The 26879-nt window shown below is 42.2% G+C and overlaps 1 protein-coding gene across 6 annotated transcripts in view; it reads right to left on the reverse strand.

Annotated features, from left to right (window-relative positions):
- Window positions 1-26879, reverse strand: part of MYH10 (myosin heavy chain 10) — a 1407286-nt gene that overhangs the window by 1335505 nt on the left and 44902 nt on the right. For all 6 annotated transcript variants that reach the window (XM_078654665.1, XM_078654664.1, XM_078654663.1 and 3 more), the window contains exon 3: window positions 10898-11054. In XM_078654665.1, the coding sequence (XP_078510791.1) occupies window positions 10898-11054 (157 nt within the window). The remainder of the gene's footprint in view (window positions 1-10897; window positions 11055-26879) is intronic.

Genomic DNA, 26879 nt, shown 5'->3' on the forward strand with positions numbered 1-26879 from the left:
AAGCATAGCATAGCATAACAAAACATAGCATAGCATAGCATAGCATAACAAAACACAACATAGCATAGCATAACACAACATAGCATAGGATAGCAAAACTAAACCGAGCATAGCATAACAAAACAAAGCATAGGATAGCAAAACAAAACATAGCCTAACAAAACATGGCATAACACAACATGGCATAACAAAACATAGCATAGCAAAACATATAATAGCATAGCAAAACATAGCATATCAAACACAACAAAACATAGCATAGCAAAACAAAGCATAGCATAGCAAAACAGAGCATAGCATAACAAAGCATAACAAAGCATAGCATAACAAAACATAGCATAACAAAACATAGCATAACAAAACATAGCATAACAAAACATAGCATAGCAAAACAAAGCATAGCATAGCAAAACACAACACAACACAACATAGCATAACAAAGAATAGCATAACAAACACAACAAAGCATTGCATAGCATAACAAAACAAAGCATAGGATAGCAAAAAAACATAGCATAGCATAACAAAGCATAGAATAGCAAAACAAAACATTGCATAGCATAACAAAACATAACAAAACATAGCATAGCATAACAAAACAAAACATATCATAGCCTAGCAAAACATAGCATACCAAACACAACAAAACATAGCATAACAAAACATAGAAAAACAAAGCATAACACACACAAGCACACACACACAACCACACACACACAACCACGCACACATAACCACAACCACAACCACACACACAACCACAACCACACACAACCACACACACAACTATCTATCTATCTATCGCCCTCACTCTATCTGTCTATCGATCTATCGCCCTCACTCTATCTGTCTATCTATCGCCCTCACTCTATCTATCGGCCTCAGTCTATCTATCTAATCGCCCTCACTCTATCTGTCTATCTATCGGCCTCACTCTATCTAATCGCCCTCACTCTATCTATCTATCGCCTTCACTCTATCTTATCGCCCTCACTCTATCACCCTCACGCTATCTATCGCCCTCACTCTATCTATCGCCCTCACGCTATCTATCGCCCTCACTCTATCTATCGCCCTCACTCTATCTATCGCCCTCACTCTATCTATCGCCCTCACTCTATCTATCTATCTATCGCCCTCACTCTATCTATCAATCTATCTATCGCCCTCACTCTATCTATCTATCGCCCTCACGCTATCTATCTATCGCCCTCACTCTATCTATCGCCCTCACTCTATCTATCTTTCTATCGATCTATCGCCCTCATTCTATCTACTTATTTAGATACTGATCGCCATCACTCTATCTATCTGTCTAGCTATCTATCGCCCTCACTCCTATCTATCTATCTACCTATCTATCTCGCTCACTCAATCTCTCTATCGCCCTCCCTCTATCTCTCTATCGCCCTCCCTCTATCTATCTATCCCACTCACTCTATCTATCGCATCACCACAGCATCACTAAGGGGCACAACAACATCACTATGCGCTACCACAACAACATCACTATGCGCTACCACAGGATCATTGAATGCCACAGCATCACTAGTCGCCACCACAACATCTCTCAGCCCCACCACAGCATCAATCTGTGCAACCATTTACCAACAACTGGGTCAAATATGATCTCTCAATGTTTCAAGCTTTATTACAAATGTCACAAAAAGAGGTTAGTATTTCACTTCTGTTCTTGGATTTTCGTCACAATAAAATACACTGAACATATTCTTCAGAAAAGTTATTTACAAAAGTTTAAGCTATTGCCATTATAAATTACAATAACTTTTATTTAAGTATTAATTATTAAAAAAATTCAAAGCCATTGTTATTTGTAATATCAATACATCTAAGTCACGTGAATACAACACATATTGCATTACAAATGCTATAGGTGTCACAAGTTATAACTATTGGCATTGTAAATGACAAAGCTATTATTTTTGCTATTTTCAAAACCAACACATATATAACAAATGTGTCATTTACAATACCAATAGCTCAAACTTTCCTAATGCGAGACCTTATGCATTGCAAATGCTTGTTATATAAGTTACTAACGCTACAGAATTCCACAGCACGGCAACCGCTGGGCATTCTGAAACATGAATCTGCCTCTCAAACTCTGATCCAACTACACTGGCTCCCCATAGATAAACATATACAGTTTAAGGCACTTTGCATTGCCTTTAGGGCACAACAAACTGTTGGCCCGACTACTTTATACAGCATTTTCAATGATACATCCCAGCACACTCGCAGGGTTCATCTACAAGTGGAAATTTGGTAATCCCCAGATTTAACCCTTTCGACGCGCGTGACAAGGTCAGCTCGTCATGGGCGTTACCTGCGCTGCGCGTGTGACGAGCTGACCTTGTCACGTAACGAGGGTTTTTGCGAATCGTAGCGCGCAGCGGGAAAACCGCTAGCGCGCACGCGGTTAACAAAGCTAACTGGGGTAGAGAGGCTTCATTTTATGCACATCGAGACTGTGGAACTCACTTCAAGCAGAATTACAATTTATGACAAATCTACTCGAGTTCAGGAAAAACCTAAAAAACTTGGCTCTTTATCAAATAAATCTGGCACCTTCTGGATCTTTCTAACCTGTCAGGATCTCCTTAGCGCCTAAATACCCCTGGGTGATTGTCACGCTTTATACATTTTCTTTTAATTTCATCTGCTTTATGGTAACTTAATATTGTTCTATCAAGGAAAGCTGTATTCCAATTGGCCGCTTTATCCTGCTATAGCCTAAGCAAAATTCAAAGAATGTCTTCATAGGAACCCTACACAATTTTCTAGAGTATCTAAGGGAAAACATCATTAATTTCAGGTTTTTACATAAATCAAACTCATTTTCCTTATATATTTCTAAATTCAACAACTTCAACTTAGCAGTCAGCTCATACATAAATAAGATCGGACTAGTGATCTATGTCACTATACAGAAAAAGGTAAACACTTCAGTAAAGTGAAATAACTTAGTCAATATGACTATCAGAATTAGATTATCCACACTACGAAATACATAGCAGGGTGTATCATATCATTTATATTTCGATGCTTTCAGAAAGCAAACAAACTCTTCTGTGAATACTAAAATCTCACTTACAGAGCAAATGCTAATTCCATGGCTGTCATGAATACAGTCCCAATTTCAGGTATCTGTAATCAGCCGTCTGGATGTTGATTCATTCTTTCAACACTGTCTCAAGAAATCTCTATGGTGGACACACCCAGTTTCTTTTTACAAAGGTTTAGCCTCATTGACAAGGTCACTATTATTAGTGATGAGCGTGATATTCTAGCTAGTGTTTATGACCATCAAGTCATGATGGAAGGGAATGCTTCACTTAGTGGTGCAGTATTATCTTGGAGCTCAACAAAGCAGCTGCATGTCTGGTGTAATTTTACCCTATTCCAATCGGGTCTTTCCAGTTTAAAGTACAGCTACTAAGGGACCAAAAATATGATTGTTTCAAATTACTTTTTAATTATTTTCTAAACAAATCAGAAGACAAAATTCAGTTACTACCTTAGCATATAGAGATGCACATCTTTGAAATTCTTTTTCTCTTCTTCAAAATGTTTCAGGATCCTGTGGCTTGGCACTACTATTCGCTGTTGCTAACTATCAATGGAGATCCAACAAGCACGAAAAGACTGGAATTAATCTGCTATCTAAAGCAAGAACAGATTGTTTCACAGCTCAAAATGCAGATGTGGGAAGCTCTCTGAGCATCAATCAGATCACTTCTGGAAATTAAAGCATCCTAACTTGGGAGAAACTGCCAGTAAAGAAAATATCTGAAGTAACCGAGCACCTCCAAAAAATGGTCTCGCATTTGTTTGAGTTACAGCTATTGGCATTGTAAACAGCAATGTTTTTTCGCTATGTGTTACGGAGTGTATGTATTTGGTGTGTAGTGGTATTATGTGGGTTGTATTGTATTATTTGTGGAATTGTGTGGAGTGGATTTGTGTATTGAAATTATGTGGTTTGGTGGGCTATGGAATTATGTGGTATTGAGCGTAGAGGAATTATGTGGCGAGGGACTGTGTTATAGAGTGTAATTATGTGGAATGGTGTTTTGCGGAGTGGTATGTAGTGTAGGTTAATTATGTGGTGTGCTGGTGAATTTTGTGGCATGATGCTTAATTTTGTGGTGTGTATTGGATGTATGTGGTAGGTTTAGAATTATGTGGTGTGGATTTGAAATGTGTGGATTTGAAATTTGAAACGGGGGACTGTGTGGATATCATTACCTTTTTGGTGACAAATAAAAAACCAAACAGGAGATTTTCTTTCAGTCTGTCTCTTCGTGTGTTAAGAATAAAAAATGAAAAACTGATGTTTGGACATATAATTGGAGACCTTTTTGGGCTCCTTGTTATTAAGTTAATGGGCAGGATGGAGTAGCGATGGCGGCAAAAGGTTCCACCTACCAGGAGAGAAGATATTGGAAGAGTTGCTACAGAAAGAAACAGGCAGATGGTTTCACCTACCAGAGGAGAGAAGCTATTGCAGGAAGGCTGCCACAGAAAGGCTGGTGTCTGCGGTAATAATGGTACTTGGTCATAGGACGGACTGCCACAACCTCATCCTCTCATCGTTTGCAGCTGAAGTGAAAATACAAACTTCCTAACATATATTACGTATACTTGTAAATATAGTGTACATTGCATCTTTTTAATCTGTAAACCACATTTGTGACCATCTGCAAATTGCTTCAAGGCTGTGAATGTGAAGACAAAACATGAGCTTTTCAAAATAATGCACACATCTACAAACAAACATTCTATACTACCAGACAAGAAATAAAACAAGCCGAGGAATGTAAATCTTGCTGTAAAATGTTATTCACATCTGTAACCCTTTACATTTAGAACTAACTTCATCTATGAGATGCTGCTCCTTACATTCATTGCCTTGGGACAGGAGATTCATTTGATTAGCAGGGATCTCAGAGGTTTGCGTTTTGTTTTTATTATTCTCTGAAACAGCCTTCGGACCTAAAGAGCACTATACAAATAAACTCAGGCACCTTCAGTAATGGCTCTGCATCTGCAAGAACCCTCTGCCTCGGAGGCTGCGGTGGGATGGAAGGAGCAAGAAAAAATTGGCGAGCTACATAATGATCATGAATACTAATAGAAATTATAAATGGAGCACGTAAAAACGTATGTTTTGAAGGAAGTCTTAAGAGATAGAGTAACCCGAAAAGCATGGGAGTTGCAATCATAGCAACCCAGAAATGTGCATACTGAAAATCAAAAACCCCAGTTAGCTTCAGTAGTGTGTTTGGGCACTTAAAATTCCTCGATACACAGAGGAGGTTAAGACACATTGGGCCATATGTAGGTAAAATAGGTTTTGCGATTCTCCAATTGCATGTTTTAGGGAATCTCAATTAGAGAATCGCAAAAAAGCAATGTAGGTAGGATTAGCGAAATATTTTGCGAATCCCACATATTCCTTATTTGCGAATCGCAAATTGAGATTCGCATATAAAGAATACCTTCCCATTCATTCCTATGGGCTAGAAGGCCCATAGGACTGAAAGGGAAGACATTCTCAATTTGCGATTCCCAATTAGAGGATCGCAAATTGACAATGCAATTTCAAGGTTGTCAATAGGACACCCTGTGGAACCCCTGAAATAAGGGCATGTACGTGCGCAACATGGTACTTTGAAATATGCAAAAAACTGAATTTTTCATAGAAATCGCAAATTACCACCAACCTGAAGTTGGTGGTAAAATGCGATTCCTTAAGCCAAAATAGCACATCGAGGGTGCTTCCTACATTGCATTTAAGGAATCGCAAATTGGAATTCCTTAAATGCATTTGCAAAATAAGGAATTGCAAAGTTTGCGATTCCTTCTTTTGCGAGTGGGTTTTTGGGTGCTACATAGTACACTGCCCAAATTGCGATCACAAACACTGAAATGCAAATTTCAGCATTTGCAATCGCAATTTAGCTACCTACATATGGCCCTATCTCCCTAGCCCTAACATTTGATTTAGCATATTGCCAATAATGCTGGAAAACAAATATAAAAATGTGAAAAACAAATGGGCAGGGGGAGCAGCAGTGCCCCGCCATGCAGCTGTGATCTGGGGGGGAAACGTGGCTAGGAGGGTGTAGAGCACAAACCCACTCCTGTCCTGTCAAGAGCTGTGCTGATGAAGAAAAGAAAAGCGTGCCCGCCATGTTAAAAGATGAATCTCATCGGGCGCTGTGTTGACGAAAGAAAACATGCCCCGCACCTCCTGAAGCAGCAGGCATGCTGCCGCCATGCCAGTAATGAACAAGTATAACAGCAGGAAATCTCACATTGTACCATGAAACCGAATACTGAAAGAATGAAGGAAAGACACCCAGTAATAAACTTGTCCTACCATTAGAACGACGAGCTGCAAGAGGCTGCAGGGCAGAACTAGCTGGGCATGTCATTATACAACAAGCATTGGCATAGCCAATAGGTCTCACCTTTGGGACTTTATAAGTGTTTAGCCATGCAACAGTTGATGATGCACCAAGGATATTGTGCTGGATAACTAAACGCTTATAAGGTCCAAAAAGCAAGACATATTGCCAATGCCAATGCTAGTTTTACTAGCATTGAAAGAAAGAGGAAATGCTGTTTTATTTTAAACTTTATTCGTTTAGAGAAGCTAAATACCCTGCACATGAACTTAGAAATGTGAATCACAGGAAATAATTTATAGTTCTCTTTTGATCCTTTTAATGGCTTTGAACAAAAACTTTGAAATGTACTGGCTTCATAAACTAAGCTTTGGCATGCCAAGTTTTGTGAGGATCCATCTTTGGAGAAAATAAGTGGAGGGGTGGTGGAAAAAAAATGGAGGCCTATGTGGGGGATCAGGGGAAAAAGGTAGAGATTGGAAACAGGTAGAGTGGGGGGAAAATAGAGGGGGTGGGGTCGGGGCAAAAAAAGCAGAGTGGGTAGGGAAAAAAATAGAGGTAAAACAAGTAGAGGAGGTAGGGGAAAAGTAGAGGGGGTGGGATTCAGGGGGAAAAGTCGAGAGGGGTGGGTCAAAAAAGCAAAGAATGAGGTGGGCGGGGAAAAAGCAAAGGGGTTGAGGTGTGGGGAGCGGGGGGATGCGGTGGGGAGGGGGGTGGGGAGTGTTTTTCAATTTTAGCTCCCATAGCATATTCGGCTCATATGTGTGCCTACAGCCTGAACTACTCAATGTATTTACACTAAACCTGCCATAAAAGTAGCAATGCAATCAAAAAGCATGTTTTAAATGGATTGCTGTAAAACGGTTAAGTCGTTTTTGAGACATTAGCATTTAAAAAAGTTGACAATCAGGATTTAAAGGGTTAACACTTGGAATTTGCGGGTCTAGGATTTAAAAAACATAAAAGGATCTGACTGCACCAAGGTGCATTTTCTCCTGGCATTGCTTTTGGATCTGCAGTACTTCAGATGGTACTGCGGATCCTAAAGATATGATTATCTATCGCAAGAGAAAAATAATTACAATTTGTGACTTGTAGTCAGTGTCACATATGCAATATACTCTCAGCTGAAAAGTATGATGAGGCAACCGTGTACTGACTTTCTCCTAAGAAGCCCTACACTCCGCCCCAGCAGCCTGCCAGCACGCATACGCCCTTCATGGGCAGGCCAGAGAATTGGTTACTCTACTCCCATTCAGAATGTTGGCCTCTCTGGTAAATTTTCATATGTACCACGGCTACCACGCCTATCCCCCATGTCATGTTTGGTCCAATGTGGACTTTTTAGCCAATTGAACATTGAATTCTGAAAAATGCGTGTGTGTGTTTTTTTTAAAGAAAACAGTTATGAGCAACGCAGCATTCAAAGTGCTGCTGGCTGTAGCAAAGACATCATGAAAGTGCCTCTCAAGAGACTTGGCCTCTTGGCATCGACGCTGTTGCTTGTGGAGTGGGCTGTGACCTCCAAGAGAGTTGTTCTCTTCCAAATAAAACCGCAGGCAGGTGGGGGAAGTTCGCCTACCCCGTGCGAGGCAGCTAGGCCTCCAGCACTGGTGCTCTCGGGATTGTTTCACTCTCGCTACAGGCTGCCCTGACTCTGGGATTGTATGTCACTCCACATATTGAACATATTCTGTACACAGCTGACTATTCCATGTTTCCAGGAGGCCATTAAAAGGCAGGAATCTGTAACAAGAAGTCCCTTTGCCCGTAGTTATGGAAACCGGTCATGTGTTAGACCGCCAGCGGCATAGAACAACAAGTAAAAATAACGTGTGGGCGAGGAGAGAGGCGCACGCACGTGCGCTTGAGAGCAGTCTGCTCTTTTTCGAAGCACATACTCGTGCTTGCGGCGCACCCCTGCTCGCTCCCGCAAGGGGAATGCTGCCACAAGCATGAGTAGGTGGTTCAAAAAAGAGCAGAACGAAGGCTAAAGGTCCCCATATGCAGCGCATGCACGCTACGTAGGCGAGACCTAAAAAGACAGTGAATCAAACAAGGAATTGTACAGAAACGGGAGGGCATGCCGAAGACGGAAGCAGGGAAGCCGAGAAGACCATGGAATGGTGGATGGTCAAGAATGTTGCGTAACACGCCATGCGCCTCCTGAAGCAGCTGGCATGCTGCCGCCATGCCAGTAACAAACACATAATAACAGCCCAATGAGAATTGCAAAAGTGAAATCCTACACCAACGGCCCGATGAGAACTGCAAAAGTGAAGTCAAATTAATGCATCAGATTACACAGTGTTTGCTGAACAAGGCTTTCCTGCTCTCCCTGTAGCCTCCTATGCAAACATACATTTTGAAAGAAAAAAAGATGGGTGGTGCTTCAAGCCCATATCTAGCCACAGCAGGTCTCAAAGATACAGCAGGTCTCGAAGAGACAGTGCATGCACTGCCCAGGCGAGATCAAAAAAATAGTGAGGAATAATGTAAAAGCAGAATGTTAAGGACATTTTATGGAATAAAAAAATAGCTGCCATTGCTATTTATTTATGTGGGTAAACGGGTTTGCCCTAATCACCCCAACACATCTAGGCAATCACATCAATGTAAACACAAAGGAAGGGATGTGTGGGAAAAGATCCAAGTAATTTCTGCAGAGAAAACAAAGAAATTAGTCTCTACATAGGGACGCTCAGTACCCAGGCCTAGTACTGAATTAATCATTCACGATTCTGGCCCGGATGGATTATAAACTTCAGTTTGTTTTTCACACACATAAAACACATAACAAGAACTGTAAAACAATGATCATCAATATTTCAAGGTTCATACCTGCCCTATTACGGTTGCGAAACCACACCAATTCGTACGCCAGCCGTGTGGAAGGAAGTCCCGTACACACATAGGAGGGTACATTTTAACCTCCATACAGTCCAGAAAAAGTGTGTATCCAAGTATCTTGAGTATAACTCAGCCGGACTCCTCCAATTCGTGTTATCGACGCGTTTCAGCCTACTCAGACCGGCCTCATCAGGACATGGGCAACAAGTACGCTAAAAACTAGCGCAAGGACGCTGGTACCGAAACCCCACCCAGCCGGACGGAAAAACCACTCCGTAACAATACACATAGCAAAAATCAACTTCCAAGGCACAGGTACAGCAATTACTTCAAGAGTCCATTTCCGACTGGTTTCGGACCCAATTACAATGCACTGTTGGAGTAACAGGTGCACTCCCCTGGTTAGTGCGAGTGTTCTCGGAAGATAGACAAAGCCACGGGAGTAAAGTCCCTGTGTGGATACCCAGTGCATTGTAATTGAGTTCAAAGCCAGTCAGAAAGGGACCCTTGAATAATTAAGTAAGTAGTAGGCCTGGGGACTGAGCGCCCCTATGTAGAGACTAATTTGTTTTCTCTACAGAAATTACTTGGATCTTTTCCCACACATCCCTTCCTTTGTGTTTATATTGACTGACATTTATTTAAGCAGGGTAAACCTCATAGTATTTGTACTTGTTTCACTTTGTTTTCAGGACTGTCAGTTTGATTTACAACGGTTTCATTTTAAAAGTACAGCCACCATGTCAAAGTGGCTACTCCATTCACAATAATAAACCAGACTATCAAAGGGAAGAAACATCCACCTACGCGAGAAAACTAGTGCACCATTGTTACATCAAACTGCATGGTGCCCCGATTGCCCAGATGCACAGCAACAGATGCAATTTTTTTGGGGGGTGGGGGTAGGCAATTTTAAGTATAGTGTAAGTTACTGGCCCCGACTCCACTTTTGTCTAACCAGTGCAACAGTTCCCACCTCTGGTGCTATTGTCCCACTAGACTATTAATACCTTATTTTAGTAAGTAAGTACAAATAAAGTGCTTAGCTGAAGAGCTAAGTATTCAATAGCATCAACTGTACACAGATAAGAATTCCAAAATTCAAATACAATTCAGCATTACACAATATTCACAACACTATTTACAAAATATCACCTTAAGAGTTGCATAGTATGGCATAGTATTGCAAATATTTTACAGCAGTCAGTTTCACTAGACAACCCTGAATATACTAAAATATTTGCAACCAAATTAGTACAGTAGCCATACTATACAACTAACACCCATGTCATCATCTATCACATTCTGCATTAACCCAACAGAACTACAAACATGATAAAAAGTAAAGGGATGTGAAACAAGCTCAGAAAAAGTGCAAACATTCAAAGGTGATTACATAAAAAAAAAAAATGCTATAAATTAGATAAGTAGTATTTTACAATGATGTAGGACATCCTGTAGATATCTGGCCATTTAAACCCACGAAGGCAGGCAAACCTTTTCAGTGATCGTAAGTTACCAGGTTTAGATATTCATTTATTATCACAATGAAAACCAACTTTTAAAAGGAGGAATGGGAACATCAAAGTTCTTTATAGAGAGCATAATCTTACCTTGCAGCATACAGCGATAGGCAGATTCAGAAATTGCATAAATATGTGGTGGCATTTCATGGCGCTTCTTTCCTCGGTACATTTCAATAATGTTTTCTGAATAAATGGGCAGATTCTTGTATGGATTTATAACCACGCAAAACAATCCGGAATAAGTCTAAAGAAAACAACATTGAAAAGGTTAAAGTACGCATGTCTGATAAATTCTCATACTGCCGTCTCAAATTTAAGTGAACCCATGTACGACTTGCCTTACAATTTTGTGATTAATATTTCAGACACTTATTTAGAAATGTGTGTAAATGAATAAAAGGTTTAAACATTAAGAAAAATAACATAGTTTAATCAGACTAAACAGTTACAATAATTTCTGCAAATGTACTACACTTCCATTCAAATAGATGGAAAGAATAAGTCAAAAGCTTTCATCAAACTCACTGGGGTGTGGGGAAAAAAAGTCTCTTTTTACAAAAGAATACCGACTCCTAACATTTAGGACAACTCTGACGCAAAAAGTCATAGTTGGTACACTTTTAATGTTAGTCTGTTTTTCACAAATCTCAGTGGAGATGCAGATGTACATTAAACTTAATATGCCATGTTCAATAGTCACCTATGTCCGTATTGCTACTATCAACCACTTCAGTGTTACCTTAAAAAGAACCTTTAGATTACTAATGGATAATCAATGTCACTTACCTGTATATTATCGCATCACTGACTATTTTTTTTTAATCGAGCTCCATTGCTATGAAATGTGTGCTTTTAGGTCTGTATACAAATCTTAGTTAGTAGTACCTATGACTGAAACATTACTTTACTGCCTGTTTTCGTGTTTTTTCTACACAAACTTGTTAATAAACCTGTGTGAAGCGTAAAAAAATATATAGTCATGGTGCTGAAAAACAAAAATATCTAGAGCCGACAACTTAAAGAAGACAACTATTTCAACAGAGGACCATTTACCTATTTTACTGTGGAGCAACAAATTACTCTTTCCACGCTGGATCTTGAAATTAATCAATACTATGCAAACTCCAACTCTAAACAAGTCCTCCAGCTTTCAGACTGCATAGCATCACACTCTACTAAAGCCATGTTCAAAGGTATATTGAAAGAAATCAAAAAAGTTCAAACAGACCAAGTACTGAAGATAGAATCACTCAGCAAGAGTTAATACTATGGATGAAGGATTAGAAACCTCAATTGCAAGACATCAAGCCCCAAGTAGCTGCTCTGAAAAACACTTTGAAAGAAAAGGAGTTTAAGAATGCCACTCAGATCAAATCTTTAATCTGGAAATGCGAGGACTTAGAGACCCAGTCTCAATGTTCCAATTATTGGAGAGTAGGAATACTGGAAGGGCTCAAACACAGCACCAAAGACATGGTTCAATGGGTCTATGACCTACTGAAAGAACATTTCTGAAGAAATAGAAGTTCCCTAAACTCTATCCACAGGGACCATTAGACCTTTTTTGAAGATTTCATCCTTTAATATCTATCTGACTTTGATTGGAAATAGTTCTATTGCTTTGCTGCTGCAAAGGAAAAAGCTCTTCTCCCCACATAACGTACTGGGGAGTAGATGGTACATTTCTTAGCCACAACAGATAGGATACTGCCAAAAATGACCTCGGGGGCCATGGCAAGTGAATTAAACTAATTATTTGAGCTACTGACAGCCAATGCAGAATAGGTGTAATCTTCTCCCTAGAGCGAGTCTTGGTCGCAATTCTAGCAGCTGCATTTTGACCCAGTTCTACTCTTCTGATTCACTTTTCAGGCAGAGCCAGGAAGCAAGAATTGGCATAGCCAAGACGGACCTGAATAAGGGTGGTGATGGGCTACTTGTGAAAATCTGTCAGGATCAATCAATCAATCATTGCATTTATAAAGCGCACTGCATACCCGAGAGGGTCTGAAGGCGCTAGCGGGAGGAACGCTGCTACTGTTCGAAGAGCCAGGTCTTGAGGAGTCTCATGAACTTTAGGAGGTCTTCAGTCCACCGCAGGTGGATGGGGAGGGTGTGCCATGTCTTGGCGGTGAGGTGGGAGAATGATCTGCCGCCGGCGGTCACTCTTCGGATGCGGGGGACGGTGGCGAGGGTGCTGTCTGCGGAGCGGAGCTGGCGGGTGGGGTGTAGAGGCGGAGTCGGTGTTGAGGTACGCTGGTCCGGTGTTGTGGAGTGCCTTGTGTGCGTGGGTGAGGTGTTTGAAGGTTATCCTCTTGTTGATGGGGAGCCAGGTCTCTAAGGTGGGGTGTGATGTGGCTGCGGGAGGGATGTCGGGGGAGTTTGGCCGGAGCTCCTATGTAGAGTGCTTTGCTGTAGTCCAGTCTACTGCTGAGGGCCTGGGTGATCGTCCTTCTAGTCTCGGTGGAGATCCACTTGAAGATCCTGCGAAGCATGCGGAGGGTGTTGAAGCAGGAGGAGGAGACGGCGCTGACCTGCTTCGTCATGGAGAGGGTGGAGTCGAGGATGACCCCTAGGTTACGTGCGTGTTCTGTGGGTGTAGGGGTTCTCCTAGTGCGGTCGGCCACCAGGAGTCGTCCCATGCCGATGGCCTTCATTTCTTCGTGGAGGTTGGTTTTGGCGGTGTGAGGATCTTTGGTGTGGGAGAGGATCAGCTGGGTGTCGTCGGCGTGGGAGAGGATGTTGAGGTCGTGCCGCCGTGCGCGAGCGGTGCCATGTAGTAAAAGGCAGAATTGTTTTTCAGGAGTTGGAGATGCCAACAACAGGAGCCTGAGCCCTTACTTATTTGTGTTACTACAGAGATTGGAATTTAGATAAATCACCAGATTTTTCACAGAGTCAACAGATGAGAGGACATAACCCATGATATCTGGCCATGGCAGGGTCGCCATTTCTCTAATCTATAAGATTCTTAGTGACCATCACATCTGTTTGGTTAGCTTTTAGCTTAAAAGGATAGCAGCCAACACATGCCTAATGAAATGAACAATAATCAAAAGCGTCAAAAATCACCAAAATTAGAATGCAGTTTACATAGTGTCCGTTTGTTATCAGCGTACATGTACAAACGTTCGCCATGTCTTCAAGTGCCCTGGCCGGGGAAGTGGTATGTAAAGATTGAAAATAAGGGGAGATAGCATTGATCCATGTGGCACAATCCAATTGGATAGATTCGGAGCAGATGCAGAAGGGAAATTAACCATTTGTTTGGGGTCGGAGAGGAAGGAATTTAATGAGTTGATGGCCCAGTCATGAAAGCCAAATGTGTGACCTCTGTTGAGAAGTGCTGTGTGGTCTATCATGTTAAACCTGCATAGAGGTCGAGCAACATCAATGCTCTCCCTGATTAAGCATCATAATCAAATTATCAAGTACAACAGTGACCACAATTTCTACGGTCAAGCTGCATCTGAACCCAGGTTGAAGAGAACACAATACAGTATTTACCTCGGCAAAAGCTTGGAGCTGGGGAAAACATCAATCATTCAATTATTTTAGCCACAAAGGAGAAAAGAGAGATAGTCTAATTATCGTTAACTTCATCAAGGGGCAACAAGGCTCACTTAAATAGGTGATTTCCTAATACAAACTTCCAAGCATTTAGGACCCTACCTAGAAAAATTAGATCAGGAGCTAGAAAATGAGCAAGTTGTTTATTACTTTAGCAGGACGAAGGTCTCTGGATGATGCTTTGGCAGAATGAATAGTATAAATAAGCTAAACTTCAGAAGCTGCACGACAGATCAACTTATTACAAACGGGCACTGCCATACAGGTCTTTGGCAAAGAGAACACAGTACCAATTTTCCATTATGTGCTAGTTTCAATTTTGCCGATTTTTGTCACATAATAATCAGCTACTCTGTACACATAATTTGAGGTGACTCAACAGGAGGGATAATAGGTAAAAGGTAAGAAAAGATACATTATAATTGAAAACAAGTTTCCTTGAAAAATTGGGGATTTAACTATTCTTTTCAGTACAGATCCCACTTTTTACTGCCTGGATATATGCCTTCTACTTAGACACTGCCGAAAGATAGGCCCGCATGAGTTTTACGGAGAGTAAAACTCTTCATAGTGTTAATATAAAGGTTTTTGTTAAACCAGGGATTACATTTAATAAGGTAGCGATGTCCACCAGAGCCCAAAGGAGGTGCAAAAATGTGGATACATCACCTGTTCTCATGTTATCAAAAGGGAGGTTGTCCCATTTCCGAGCGGTGACAAGATGTTTAAGTGGTTTATCTGTGAAAGGATTTTTTTTTGCATTTGTATGAGAGATAGACCATCTTAAAAGTTATTTTTATCTTTTATTGGGAGTAAGTGTGAGCTTCTAAGTTGGTAGGTTATTAATTCCTTTTTAGTGGCAAAAGATTTGACTTCTTGCATATTTTGGCCCTCTGAGGGATTTTGATTTTCTGGGTTTGCAGAACAAATATATAGAGCATTACCATAGTCTAGGCACAAGTTGACCCTGCCAATAGCATGAGGTGGTGTTGGGACGATATAAAAGGAAGATGAAGAAAGGGAAATCTTTCTGTGTCAAATCCCAAAGGAGGCATCAAAGGACTGTGTAAAGAGAACAGGTTATTCACTTCAATAGAAGGCCATTGAAGATTCCGTTTGATAGTTTAATTTTGAATGAGGCCTGCATTGCAGAGTACTCCAATGCTATGTATTCTTGTTTAGATGTATTCTTTGGTTGATTGGCTGATGCAGAACTTTCACCAAAAAGTGATTTATGTCCAGTGCACCACTCATTGTTACCCCATTTGATTCAGAGTAAGCATCACGTTTCAAATGTAGAGCATCAGCTCAATGGCCCATTTTACCAATGGGGCATTAGTCAATGTATGACAGAATGCCTGCCCCATTCAGGTCAGTCATTGCGTTGATCATTGTTCCTGCTGTGGACCACCAGGCAAAGGCTGATGAAACCGAACAATAAACAAGCAGTATGAGAAAACTTCTAGCATGTCAGGAACGCTTCTTTTTCAATCACAATCTCATATTTTGGGGGGGGGGGGTTCTGAAAGAAAAATTGTAATTAAAGAAAACCTGCATGAACATATTAAACATGGCGTTCGTTCAGCGAAGATTGAGTTCAGTCAATGGAACCACAACAGCTCAACTGCAGGCAGAGGTATGGGTGGTGGTCATCCATCAAGTCAGCTGAGGATATCCCTAAGCTAGCTGGTGGACATCTGTCATATTATAAATGAAGACCTAGGATGAGGACACAGGGAATTATTGGTTTTGAGGATATTTACTGGAGCTAGCACCAAGACTTGTATTTTAGATCCATTGCTGTCCGGCCTTTCTCTCCCACACATGCTACAATCTGAGACCTATATATCAGTCACCTCTTTATCTGGGCTGTAAATACATCTGGGCGCTGACTACATAGACCGACTCAGCAGAAGTAGGGGGCAGAGAGTAGATCCATTGGAGTCTGAAGAGGTGGACAACAAAGTTTATCCCTGTTGGACTTTGAGGGGAGTATGAGCTAGGGAGAGTCTTTACCAGGTCTCCCGCTCTGTGTGTCCTTCTTGGAAGCACTTCAACAATCTGGTTATCTCAGTTATGATCACTGTAAGGCAATGCTAGAAAAAAATGAAATGAAGGAGGATTTGATCTAGCTAAGGCTAAGACGGAGGAGCGTCACCCAACAGCTGCTGTGTAGCAGTAAAAGAAAGAAAAAATAAAATGTTAATAACAGAATGTTATTCTATTCTACCCTGCTGCGGCAGCATGAGGGCAGGGCTGATCTACTGACAGCTGAGGAGGAGGGGTGGGCACACTAAAGTGCGCAGGATGCTTTGACCGGCCCTCTTAGGCCGGCCAAACAGTTATGCACATTTTAACATGTTCTCCATGCAGGCTGCATTACAGCCTGCATAGAGAACATGCCCAGGCCTCAAGTCCCCGTCTGAGCGCCGAACCATGGTGCTAAGACCAATCACAGTGCTGTATTGCAGCGTTGTGATTGGTTTAGGGGAGCCTGGCTGCTTCCTGTTCAGCGGAGGAGAGATGACATGGGACAAAGCAATACCCCCTCTACTCCCCCGCCCACCACCCCAGATCCTTGCTCACTGCCACTGAGTCAGACCCAGGAACGTCTAAACAACTCATTACATAGCACTATTAACTTGTGTTGTGGTTTTGTTTAACAACAAAATATCAAAACAAAAAGAAAAGGGGGGGGGGTCAATGAGAAATTGCAAATTCAGACACATGAATCACTTTGTCTAAAGTTAAAATGCTCATCTGCATAGAACTTACATAGACTAACAGTCCGGCGTTGACACTTAGCTTGGACTATTGCATGACATTTAACTTAGCAGTCATATCATTAATAGGGTCACTAACGACGATTCTATGACTCACTAAAGGTATGTTCATCCTCTACAGTAGAAACATTACCTACAACCTCGGACCAATGTAAACGCATCGGGGAAATAGAACCTTGCTGTTTATTTACCCGAAAAGGGAGACTGTTTAAGGGATACAGCAAAAGAACTGTAGAATTAAAAACATAGCTGGGGAAAGTAACAGTTCAGCAAAATCTCAAAAGAAGACATACGTTTTTCAGTCCTCTCCAAATCCTGCATAGCGAAGTGGGAAGCAGGCGAGCCATCAGTCAATGGAGCCCTGGAATGCAGGAATGTAAATTCCCTTGGCATATGGCCGGGAACAGACACCACAACAGAGCTGCGACTGAGGTTTTTTACACAAAAGTCTGATTTGGGGCTGAACAGTTCCAGATGCTCAATAAGCAGCAGGCAATATACCAACACAGGCACCACCAACTCAATGTAGAGTCCTAAAGTACTCTGGACTTGGAATTATCACTCTAAATCATCAGCTGGCCCATACACAAACAGGACTAGCTGAAGAACCTACATTTAAAAGCAAATTACTTTGTAAAACTATTGTCATAGGACAAAACCCACAGACCACTGCAACAAACATTCGCTGTTTAAAACCAAAGAGGGTATCAAGGCTTAACGTTCATTCTTGCTCTCTGTCGATGTATACACTGCAAGGGGAAGGCCACCAGGTTCAGTGACTTTAAAGCAACAAGCAAAGTCAAAGCCATTTATTACAAGCAAAGTCAAAGCCAATCATTACAAGCAAAGTCAAAGCCAATCATTATGGCTTTCATCTATTGAAATTGTAAAAAGGACTCCAGCGGGTAACAAGCATTTACAATGCAACAGGTCTCGCAATTATATTGTTTTGAGCTATTGGCATTGCAAATGTTATTTTTTTTTCCTTTCGTTAAGCATTAATTAACTGGTGTAATGCAAAATGGCAATAGCTCACTTTGTTGTAATTGCGAAATCTATTGCATTGCAGTTGTACTAGTACGAGTTTTGCATTGTAAATGGTACTGGCTGGCAAGATGTCGGCCGCTTGAGTCGAGGGAGCCCCACTCCCTGTCTTACCTGTGAATGCTGATGGTGTGGAGCAGCTATGGGGACGCTTCTGGAGAAAGGCAGCAGCAGCAGACAAGAAAACGATAGCCAGACCTTAACGGAGTAGACGGAGGAGACGGCCAGCAAACGCGCCGTTTTTTTTTTAGTTAATGCTGAGGGAGTGGGAGTTCCAGAGGCTCTGGTTGCGGTCTGCGCGGCTTACTATTACCGCCCTTCGGAGCCGCGCACACCTGGGAGCTTGGCTGGCGTGGCTCACGGTGAAAGCACAGAGGAGTAACGCTGAGTCAGCCGGCGTTCTGCCTAGCTCGATGCCGCCGCGGAAGAATGGGAGCGGGATTGGTCCCGCAACTATGTTGAAACCCTTGGTCGAAGCTCTACCCGCCGGGTCAAAAAAGCAACAACTCACGGGAGAAAAAACAGAGCGGATGGGGAAACAGGATAAACTAGAGAAACCCGGTATTCGAGCTGTGGCGGTGGCTGCAAAGAAACAGGGGCTAATTAAAGGGAAACCTCCTCCTACCTCAGCCTCAAAAGAGAATGACTTAACTGACACAAAAGACACTGGAAAATCAGGGCAGGTGGCAGTTTTAGCAGGGGCCTGTACAGTCGCACCGGAGGGGGCCGGTCAGGCGAAAGTGGTTACTGTCCCCGCAATGTTCGCTGGAAAGATCGAGGGAAGATCGTTCGGGCAAAAATTCCACTCCTGCTCTTGAGCTAAATTCCCCGGTTTGTGGGAGCTCTAAGGATTCTGTTAGGGATCAGGGAGGGACTGGGCTATCGAAAACAGGGGCCCGGGGTAATGAGAATTCTAGAAGAGAGGAAAAAGGGCAGAGTGGTGGTCCTGAAAATGTCTCTTTATTACGGATTGTGGAAGAATCCTGTATGACAGAGCTTCAAGAAGTCAGGAGTACTGAAGGGGCGGAGGGGATGAGCAATGAGAGTGCGGCTACAGTCTTTATCAGTGGGCAACTACAATTGAGTACTACTCCCTCTCGCACTACGCTGGTGGATGAGATCAATGGTAAAGGAGCCTCGAGCTCAGCGGACCCCATAGATGGGGATAGTTTTTTTTCCCTGGCGGAAGAGTTAGATATCGACCTCACTGCAGATCCTGAGAGCGGCAGCCTTACTTCGGATGGGGAGGACGACAGCCCCACAAAAACTGCTGATACTCTAAAAAAGAACACACCCCGACATAGCCGCAGTAAGGCTAAGGTCACTTCCCCACATAGCGATGGGTCCGAGACTAGTAATAACCTCCAATGGGATTATGCCCCGGCTGCGCTAAGTCTTACGGGCTCAGGAGGTTCAAGGTCGCGAAGAGCTGATCGGAAGGGCTCTAGGGGGGAATCTCATTCACCCCCATCTAATACCTTGCTATACGATATGCTTAAATCTATCCAAAGTGAGGCTAGACAAGAGCATAAGAGAGCACAACTGGCGACTATGAAGATTCAGGGGGCCATTAGGAAGAACACGAAGGCCTGCTCAGAAGTCGTTGCCAGAACCGTGGCCTTGGAAGAAAGGATAGTCGAGCTTGAGTCGGGGCTACAGAGTACTGCCAGCAAAACAACAGCTAATGATGATAAGCTAGCGGACATTATGTGGAAGCTCGAAGACTCCGAAAATAGGCTACGCCGGAATAACCTTCGCCTCCTAGGGATTGAGGAGAATGTTGAGGGACAGGATATCAGAGGATTTGTTATTAAGCTGTTCCAAGCCGCATTCCCTGAGCTTTCTCATTGGTCTTGGGAAAGTGAGATACAAAGAGTACACCGCTTTCCTTTTACGCTGAAAAAAAACCCCGACCCTGGAGCCAAACCAAGAGCCATTTTGATTTTTTTGGGTAATTTTTTGTTACGACAAGCCATCTTTGAGAAAGCCCGCCCTGAGGCTAGGAGATCTGCAGAGGGACATTTATTTTTCGTTCGCCCGGACTTCTGCCACGCAACCGTGGAACGCAGGTGGCGACTGCGCCTTCTGATAACTCCATTCCAAAAGAAGGGCAGCGAGGTGTTTCTAATGAACCCTGCACGGTTAAAGGTCAACTTTAAGGGCAAGATTCGATTTTTCACTTCAGAAATACAAGCCGAGGAGTATCTTAAAGAACTTCCTGATGTTTGATGGCTTGTGGTTTCTGGGTTTGGGTCGGGGTGGCAAGTCCGGCTTGGGTTATGAGGTCTGAGTTTGGAGTATTTGTTATGCTGCTATGGCTATGGCTTATATGGTATATGCTGATGTTTAATTGATGTTCAATAATTATTTTTCTCCTCTGGGCTCCCCTTTTTGTTTTTTTTGCTCCTTCCTCTTTAGGATGGATATTTAGACAAGGAGTGACCATGGGCACTCGGGAAGTGGGAGGCATCACATGGGTCTGCTGACCTATTTTGCCTTTTTTTGGGTTGGGGATGGGTCTGGGGTATGGTGGGGGGAGGGTGTTCTTGGGTGGGGGCAGAGCTGCGGGAGGGGGCTTGTACAGGACTTGAGGTTATTTTTGGAAACAAGCGACATGAAGCAGGATTGTTGTAAGGGATTGGATTTGTTTTTTGCTTTCTCCTTTTCCTCTTTTGCTTTTTGTTATTCCTTTGTAGGTATAGTTGTTAAGAAGTATGGCTAATATCCGTATAGCCACCATTAACATTTGTGGGCTTAATGACCCTGTCAAAAGGCATCGGGTTAGAGAAGATTTGCGCTTCCTGCGGGCAGATATTCTCTGCCTTCAGGAAACGCACATTGAGGCTAAACGCCACAAACTTTGGATTTTGATGGGTATCAATTGGTGTCTTGGACCAGACTTGAGGCTAAAACTAAAGGAGTGGCAATTTTGGCACGGAAGGGAAAGATGAGCGTCACTAGATCTTCGGTGGATAGTCTTGGTCGTTGGGTTATAGTTCATGGGAGATTTATGGATACAAATGTTACGTTATGTTCCATCTATGGCCCTATACTTGATGACCCTGAATTATATAAGTGGTTGAGTTTGGAGTTGGTTGGCTGGCCCTCACCGTTTATTATCTGTGGAGATTTTAATATAAATTTAGGCTGTGAATGGTTGAATCAATCTAGGGTGTCTTATACAGGGAGAAAACCCAAAGTTTATCAGGCCCTGCGATATCTTATGGAGCTACATGGGCTGCTTGATGTTTGGGCTGTATTGAAGCAGAAGGATCCGGAATTTACTTTTTTCTCGGCACCTCATAAGACCAGCTCCAGGTTTGACTATTTTTTTTATCTCAGCTGCCCTTATCTCTGGCTCTAGTATCACTAGGTTCCCAAGAGTCATGTCGGATCATAATCCGCTTGTCCTTGAGGTTAATGTATGAATCTGTCGGAATAATCCTGATGCTTGGACCTTTAATAGAGGATTATTTACGGATACTAAATATATTGAAGTCATGGCTTCCTGGATCTTGACATTTCTAGACGAAAACTTAAATAGCACCGGGATTCAAAATGTATGGGATACGCTCAAGGCAGGGATTAGGGGGGAGACAACCCGATATGGGTGGGAAAGCCAGAGAGAAGAGAAGGTGAAAATGCAGAGATTGTAAAAAGATTTAGAAGACGCTGAGATTTCACTGTCTCGAGCAATACTACAGGGTGGAGACACGGATATTGCTCAGAGTCAGACTATCATAGCCAAGTCAGCAATAATAGAAGTATCACAGGCTAAAGCAGCTGGTAAATTTATGGCATGGCGATCCAGAATGTTTGAAAACAGTGAAAGAGCGGGACAGGTGCTAGGTGCAAGAATCCGAGAAAGAGAGTCTGCCACCCGGATTAATGCTATTCTGGATCCGGAGGCTGGCCTGGTGACAGAGGAGCAGGCCATCGCTCTAGCTTTTCAAAAATACTATCAAAAATTGTATTATGAGGATATTATCGACGATGAGATTTTGCAGTCCGAGATCCAGGAATATCTAAAAGAAGTTGAGGTTGAGGCTTTGTCCCCTGAGGAACTTGGAATTTTGGATGCCGAAATAAGAATTGACGAGCTGTGGCAAGCGAAAGACTCCCTGCCGGAGTGCAAAGTGGTAGGCCCGGATTTTATACCAGGCGGATTGTATAAAATTTTTCGATCACAGCTTACTCCTGTCATGCTAGAGCTATTTCGCGGCGTTCAAAGGGGGGAGGTACCTCCGGAATCATGGCGAAGAGCCAGAATTGTTGCCTTTTTAAAGAAAGGCAAAAACCCAACTGACACGGGGTCTTATCGACCTATAACGCTCATAAACAGCGATATTAAAATTTATGCCAAGATTCTCGCTAATCGGCTCTCCGGGGTGATTAAGAAGCTAGTATCCCCACAACAACACGGCTTTGTGCCTGGCAGAGAAACTATGGACTACATACGTCGCACTATTGCTCTTTTTGATTTTACTAAGGTTTCAGGAGACCCTATGGCCGTAATTCTGCTGGATGCCGAGAAGGCTTTTGATAGGGTCTCCTGGCCTTTTTTATGGGCCGTATTGCGACATTATGGTCTAGGTGATAGATATATCTGCACTATCCAGAGTATATATCAACAGCCTACAGCTCAAATATCGGTCATGGGAAATCAGTCAGGCACAATTTCTATTCTAAGAGGTACTCGGCAGGGCTGTCCTTGTTCCCCCTTATTATTTGCCATTTATATTGATCATTTAATTTAAAAATGTATTTCTAACATTTTGATTCAACCGGTTAGAGCCAAAGGAGGAGACATCAAAATCTTAGGGTATGCGGATGACCTTGCCATATTGACGGATTCCCCGCAGATTGCTTTGCCAGAAATTCTGAGCTTGACGTCAAAATTTGGCAAGATCTCAGGATATCATCTAAATGATTCCAAAGCGCAAATAATTTGCAATGAGAAAATTAATCTGATAGATCCACGTGTGATTGACAAGGCTAAATATTTAGGGAATGAGTTAAGTTCCAAGCCGGATGAGATTGTCGAGATCAATCTTTCCCCCTTATTAAGTAAAATTGATATTGAGGCGCGTCGGATCAACAATTTACACTTAACTTTGATGGGGAGATGTAATATGGTCAAAATGATTTTTTTGCCTAAGATTTTGTATGTGTTTAGAGCTATTCCTTTGTTAGTGGACTTGATTTGGTTTAAGAAGATAGAGCGAATTATCTCGTGGTTTGTTTGGGCCGGCAAAAGACCCAGACGAGCTATGAAATATATGACGCTACCAAGGGAGAGGGGAGGATGGTCGCTACCGAACTTTCAATGCTATTATTGGGCAATCACGCTGCGGCATATAGGTTTATTATTGGATGGTCAGGAACCTGTTGGTGCTGACATTTCTATTTATCGTTTAATTTTTGGGGAGGAAGCTAAGGGGCTCCTTTTTAGACATATTGATTTTGCTTATTTTAAACGGGTAAGGTTTAAGACTCTGCTGGCTGCCTTCAAGGTTTGGACACCCGTTAGAAAATTATTCAAAATCGGGAGATTAAATATATATACTCCTGTTATAGACAATGCTCTCTTACCGGAAATCTTCAGGGATGGCTATTTTAGAGAATGGAATATGCAAGGAGTTCTGGTAATAGGGGATATTGTTATGGAAACAGTGATTATGTCTTTTGAATGTATTAGACAGAAATTTAGTATAAGCAACCGGCATGTCTTCAAATTTTACAGATACGAGATTTTTTGAGTCGGAAAAGGGTTAGCTGGGATCATATCAACTATTTCTATGATTTATAAACTGGTAAATGAAACTAGAAGCGACGACTTGGATAAACATTTTGGTCGTTGGTTGAATATCGTACAGGCAGGACAAGACACATGTGAAGAGTCTTTAGCCCTTTCTCAATCGGCAACAATGTCAGCAAACTTGCAGGTTCAATGTTTTAAGACATGGTTAAATCTTTATGTTACCCCACATCGTATACAACAATGGGATGGGGTGGGGTTGATGGAGTTAATTGTCCTAGATGTGGTGAATTCACGGTAGATAGTGTGCACATGTTTGCCTTATGCCCCAGTTTAACCCCATTGTTGGATGCGGTGGAGCAACGGTTGGAACGGGTGTTTGGATATATGGTTAAACTCTCACCGCAGGTTGTAATGTTGGGAATTCGGGATATCTATATGAATGTTCCAGAAAGAAAGCTATTATTGCGATGGCCACATTTAGACTGTGTATAGCCACGGTCTGGCTGGATCCTGTCCCCCCGAATCCCCACGAATGGTTTAGTAAATTCATAAATGTTGGGAAGTGGGAATTGCTGATCTTTAAAAGGAGAGGCCCGAGGGCTCGGAGGGAGGGGGAACTGATCTGGGAGCCCCTTACAAATTGGCTGAATCCTGAGAGTTAAATTGCGCACTTTTTTTGGCCCGATGTGTATTATTATTATTTTTTTTTATTTGTATAGTTTACTGGTCCCGCAATGTGATTTCTTTATAGGTACTCAATTTTTCCAGTTTTGATATACTCCTGCAGCCCCTGGGGGGGGAGAGATGGGTGGGGGGTGGTGGATAACATTGGAAAAATGTGGGGAATGACAAAGATATAATGTATGATGGTATTTGCTATTGTGGTTTTTTTCTCTTGGAGCTTGTTCTTATGTCATTTTCCCAATAACAATATTTAAAAAAATAAAAATAAAAAATTAAGTAAATGGTACTGGCTTTTATTAATGGGTTTTTCCCCTCACATTAATCGAATGCATTCATAATTTTAATACCCACACATTTTGGAATAAGGACTCTGAGTGGATATTACATATACCCATGGCCAGACTGGGTGGGACAGGTTGTATTGTACTTCCGGTTATTGAGGGAACCTATAGAGCAATGACACTGCCTTGATGGTGCAATCACTACTACTCATACTCATAGAAAGGGGAGGGGCTTGAATCTTAGCTTACATGTACTGGAGACCCACCACAACTCTCACTACAGCATGGCGAGCTCCTTCTACAACTTCCAACAGTCCGTTTAGAGTGACAAAATCCTGGTTTGTTGTGTAGTGATTTAAAATTGCTCCGTTCTTCGTGTGCTGGATCCACATTTTAGGTTGAGTCACACCTCTCATATGCCCGTTTTCAAGGGTGCCGTTGCCGTAACCTCAGACGATGTTACTGGACTCTTTTTCATTTGTTGTGAGCCGACATGTTGATTGTGTCTGGTGTAAAATGTGAATACACAATTATGTGTTAGTGCGTAAGAAAGTTGTGTTTCATCGAAACAAAACCTGGTGCACTTGAACTGTGGGACATCAACATAAGATTACATTTAAATGTGAGGCGTCTTCTGAACCGGATTCACACTCACAGAGATGGGGTGTGTTCACTTTGAACCACCTTTAGTGCCTAAAACGGTCTCTTACGCTGGAGATTTGGTTGCACACAAGTGGGGATTCTATTGTTTTATTTTTCACTACGAAAGTGCAAGCAGTGCATTTTAATCTGTCTGGCAGTCTCCTAGATGGAGAGAACTATTAAATGCCTGAATGTCTTTGTGTACAGTCATAAAGACTCCTGGGCGACCTGAAGCAGAAATGTAGAGCCATAAAGTTTGTACCTTGTACAACACTGTGTGTCAGGGTCCCTCTATTATCTGAAGGATGCCCTTTTAGTATAGAAAATGTCTATTCTCCATGACTATGGAAGTGCCTTCCCAGTGTGTTCTTGTGGTTTGAGAGTCTGCCATTTATTGCAGAACTACCCTTTTACCTGTGTTTGGTACTCTTTTGTAACATGCACACGTCACTTTTCGCTTGTAACACACTGTTTGCTACCTCTTACATTTTGTTTGCTTTCGATACTTGCACAAGTGCCACCATTGCCTACGTAACGTTTGTTCTTGGGTTTGAGTGGCCTCTATTTATTGCAGTATTATACTTCTATTTGTACTTTGTACGCTTTTGTAACCTGCAAACAAGTCACTTTTTCCTCCTGTAATGCACCGTTTGCTACCTCTTGTATTTTGTTTGCTCACGATTGTCACTTTTGCCTCATGTAACGTAACATTTGCTTTTGTAATTTGTTCACTAGTAATGTTCTCATGTATCAGTTCTGTTCCTATTGTGAAGCGCTCTGACGCCTTCGGGTAAAGTCCGCGCTATATAAAAACGCATAAATAAATAAATAAAGACACGTGCAGAGCAAAACTCCTATGTGCATAACTACATATAGTCATGTACCATTGTCAGATCAGAGGCATGAACGTAATGCCCTCTGGTGCAAGGTATGCCACTACAATGGTGTGCTCTTGTTTGTAATAATAATTATTTGATACGCTTCCTGTTCGTCAGTTGGTAAGGTAGCTCAGTGGGTTAACACGCTGACTGAAAAGATCTGTGAGTTCACAGGCAGGTCTCCGATCTGAATCCTTCAGGGCTGTCTCTGCATTTTGTCTCACTGCTAAGTTTGAAAAGGTGAGGATTTGAGACAGTCACAGCAGCTTTCTTTTACAGCGTTAAGAATGACCAAACGGCACGATCAAGCGCTGCACAAGATGACAAATACGGCCATATTAACTCATTAAAACACAAACCTTCATGACATTTGACCATAGAGGCATTTATGAGTTAAGGCCCAAAGCTTAAAGCATTAACAGGGAA

This window comes from Lissotriton helveticus, chromosome 7 (assembly GCF_964261635.1).
Source record: "Lissotriton helveticus chromosome 7, aLisHel1.1, whole genome shotgun sequence".
In the NCBI taxonomy this organism is placed as follows: Eukaryota; Metazoa; Chordata; class Amphibia; order Caudata; family Salamandridae; genus Lissotriton; species Lissotriton helveticus.